Raw genomic sequence first — 3,241 nt, 5'->3', positions numbered from 1 at the left:
ACTACTGGCCATGTAGAGGTACACGTGGTACTGCGAAAGTGAGAAGGGGGAGGGTATAAGCATATTGTACCTATATCCCTAACGATAATATTAGTGATAGTGTTTTCCGGGGTTAAATTTATATATAGTGTGCAGTGTTCAAAATGTATAATTTGTTCACGCGTCCTCAATACGTGTTGGTAAACTGAGCCACAGCTCAAACGGGGATGCGTGTAGTAAGGTATACCGTCAGTCGCTACAATGGGCATGGTCAGCCGACAGTGTGGGTGACGTCACAATAGATATGACGTCATAGAATGGTTCCATGACGACGTTCCTAGTCCAAGCCTCAGTTCTAGACACATCGCCCTTGTGTTCAGACGTACATTTGCTGCTTGTCAGACTGTTACTGTTGTGGATTGCAGATAATTGATTTTGCTGTGACCTTGATCTCTTGCCAATAAGGTAAGCAAATGTGTTGAAAGTACTACAGGTGTATTTTCTTCAGGCTCCAAACTAAAAGCATCTCGCTTAATACATCTTAACTTCGTTGATCGCCTACAATAGATACAAAGGAATAGTTTCTGAAATTGGTAAAAAGGCAACGGTGCTGACGTCAGTTAAGAATCTTGTTTATCATTCCCGTATTCAATAAGAATATGTTTATCTATCGAACAGATGACTTTGCGCACGAAAGGTCGTTCGAGGCAACGCAAACTTCTCTCTCCCATTGTGGAAGTGAAAAACGAGGCGTCTTACACGTGTAGCCCAAGATCCACGGAACTACACCAAGATTTACTCGGTAGGTCATCGATCTACTGCGTTTCAAGTATTTGGGATGTATTCCGAGTGACACTATAAAAGAATAAATATGGGATGTTTTTGTACGTCACATAAATTTAATAACTATTGTTCTTAAATGGATGTGTATTCTTCAACACGCCGAACGTATGAAGAGAACTGTTGTTGCGTACAGTCCACTTTGGATACGTGCGTATGCACGACTTGTAATCCGATGTTTAGTCCTCATACCATGGCTGAAATACTGACGATGTGACGTACAATTTCATTCACTCACTCTCCAAGCATTAAGACGATTCGTGCTTGTTTTCAGCTCAATACATGGACTTGAAATCTCAAGTAGGCGATATGGAAGAGAGGTAAGCAGAAGCCACGACGGACGAGAAGTCTCTATATTTTCCAGTGGTATGAACAACCAAAACTATCTGGTTCCTCATGTGTACTCAGATGTAAAAGTGTTTGGATTTTGACCATATATTTTGAGAATAAACTTAGGAGACATTGCAATCATATCCATCTTCATTTGGATTCTTTTGGAAGGCATGTTGAGTGTTGTTAATATCTACTCAGTTATAACCACGATGTTTTTACACAGTCAATGTCTTCTTCACAGCCTGCTTGACCATCTTCTCCAAGAAAACGAGAACCTGCGCCAGGTGAATGAGAAACAGAGCCGGGAGCTCCGACGTGAACAGGAACTGAGACGTAAAGCCGAGAAAGAGAGGGCCGAGTTCCGAGTAGGATATCTCAATTTCAAGCTCAGTTTGACCATGGAGCATGCCGAACTGCAGGAACTAAAACAGACGCTGGAGGAGCTCACCAGCAGCTGGGAGAGGGAGAAACAGGCGGATGCAGAGCAGAAGAAGAAGCTGGAGCAAGAGCTCAACCAGCTGAAATCTATCCGGCGTCAGGCTTTATCTCTGACCTGCCAAACTCCAGTCAAGGCTCAAGTCAGTCTCCCAGTGGTAGCTCCTCCATCCCACCCGAAGAAGGCACAAAGGCCCTATACAGGAAAAACCCAAAGCAGAGCGCCGGCCAAGATCCAGCCTGCACTAAAGAACAGGAACACCCCGTCTGCTTGTGGAGATAGTAAGATGAAGACAAAAGCTGACAGCAAGGTCAAGGCCACACCTACTGGCAAAGAACTCAGACCAAAGCACATAAGTAGATGTCAAACTGTATCTCAACAGTCACTCCGATATTCAAGAAGAGTCCGCCAGATGGATTAAGAAAATTGGACAATGTCATGTGGTTACTGAAGAATTCCTTTGATGGAGTGCGAACATGCCTGTGTATATTTGTAACTTAATTATGTGAACATTTACTGACTACGTGCCTTTATTAACAATGTTTTTCTCATATTGTTCAACATCTGTTGGCATTACAAGATGAATTTAGGTGTATTTGTGAAATGAAAATTGTGCCTAAAGATGATTAAACTTTTTAACTGTCGACATTTTAGTTTTTGTGACTGCTGTCTTTGAAACAGTTTATGCAATGCCTTTGCTACTGGTAGGCAACTCCTCATCTTACAGTGCAGAAGTCAACTGGTCACGTATTGGCACTGCTTAAGTGTAATACTACTGCTGAAAAACATCTACTGGTCATGCAATGCGATGCTAAAGTGCACGCACTGATCATGCAGTGGTACTGCTGAAGTGGGTCTGCTGGTAATGCAATAGTACTGCGACAGTGAGTGTACTGGTGATGCAGTGGTACTGCTATAGTGAGTGTACTGGTGATGCAGTGGTGCTGCCATAGTGAGTGTACTAGTCACACATTAGTAATCCTAAAGTGAGTGTACTGGTGACGCAGTGGTACTGCTATAGTGAGTGTACTGGTGACGCACTGGTGCTGCCATAGTGAGTGTACTAGTCACACATTAGTAATCCTAAAGTGAGTGTACTGGTGACGCAGTGGTACTGCTATAGTGAGTGTACTGGTGACGCACTGGTGCTGCCATAGTGAGTGTACTAGTCACGCATTAGTAATCCTAAAGTGAGTGTACTGGTGCCAGTAGTAGTGCTGGAGTGATGCATGGGAAACAAATAATGTGTGTGGGACAAAAATATAAGTTTATTGCAAAACAAAATGTGTTATTCTAATTACATGATTCAGAAAAATTCAACATTTGAAACTATAACAATTTCAAACAAGCACTTGATTTTTTCATCTGAAAAACTTGATGCCTCAGACGTTTTATAACATTTGATTTGTACTGACTAGTAGCAGCAATGAATTTAGTTTTATGCTGCTTTCAGCAATATTCCAGCTATATTGTAAATAATATGCCATTTAAGTTAGTGAGTCTGACCACCAAATCGCGTTATTTGCCTCTTACAACAAGCATGGGTTACTGAAGATCAATTTTAACACAAATCTTCACTGGTTGATTTGCATGGCATAACTTGTGACAATAATGATGTGACCTTACATGACAGTTTCATTCACTTACTGACTG

General features: G+C 41.8%; 1 protein-coding gene across 1 annotated transcript; it reads left to right on the top strand.

Moving 5' to 3' along the window:
* The first annotated feature begins 657 nt into the window (after positions 1-657).
* On the top strand, positions 658-2,009 carry LOC137278938 (puff II/9-2 protein-like). The gene is made up of 3 exons (XM_067811438.1): positions 658-781; positions 1,094-1,139; positions 1,394-2,009. Exons 1-3 carry the CDS (start codon positions 658-660, stop codon positions 2,007-2,009), a joined length of 786 nt encoding a protein of 261 aa, XP_067667539.1.
* The last annotated feature ends 1,232 nt before the right edge of the window (positions 2,010-3,241 follow it).

Source organism: Haliotis asinina, chromosome 3 (genome assembly GCF_037392515.1).
Source record: "Haliotis asinina isolate JCU_RB_2024 chromosome 3, JCU_Hal_asi_v2, whole genome shotgun sequence".
Lineage (NCBI taxonomy): Eukaryota > Metazoa > Mollusca > Gastropoda > Lepetellida > Haliotidae > Haliotis > Haliotis asinina.
The sequence above is the reverse complement of the archived record's forward strand: the minus strand, read 5'-3'. Positions and strand labels throughout refer to the sequence as shown.

Coding starts and splice junctions, on each gene's coding strand:
- LOC137278938 (XM_067811438.1), top strand. CDS start 658: ATGACTTTGCGCACGAAAGGTCGTTCGAGGCAACGCAAACTTCTCTCT. Junction 782..1,093: donor ACTACACCAAGATTTACTCG/GTAGGTCATCGA, acceptor GCTTGTTTTCAG/CTCAATACATGGACTTGAAA. Junction 1,140..1,393: donor GTAGGCGATATGGAAGAGAG/GTAAGCAGAAGC, acceptor TCTTCTTCACAG/CCTGCTTGACCATCTTCTCC.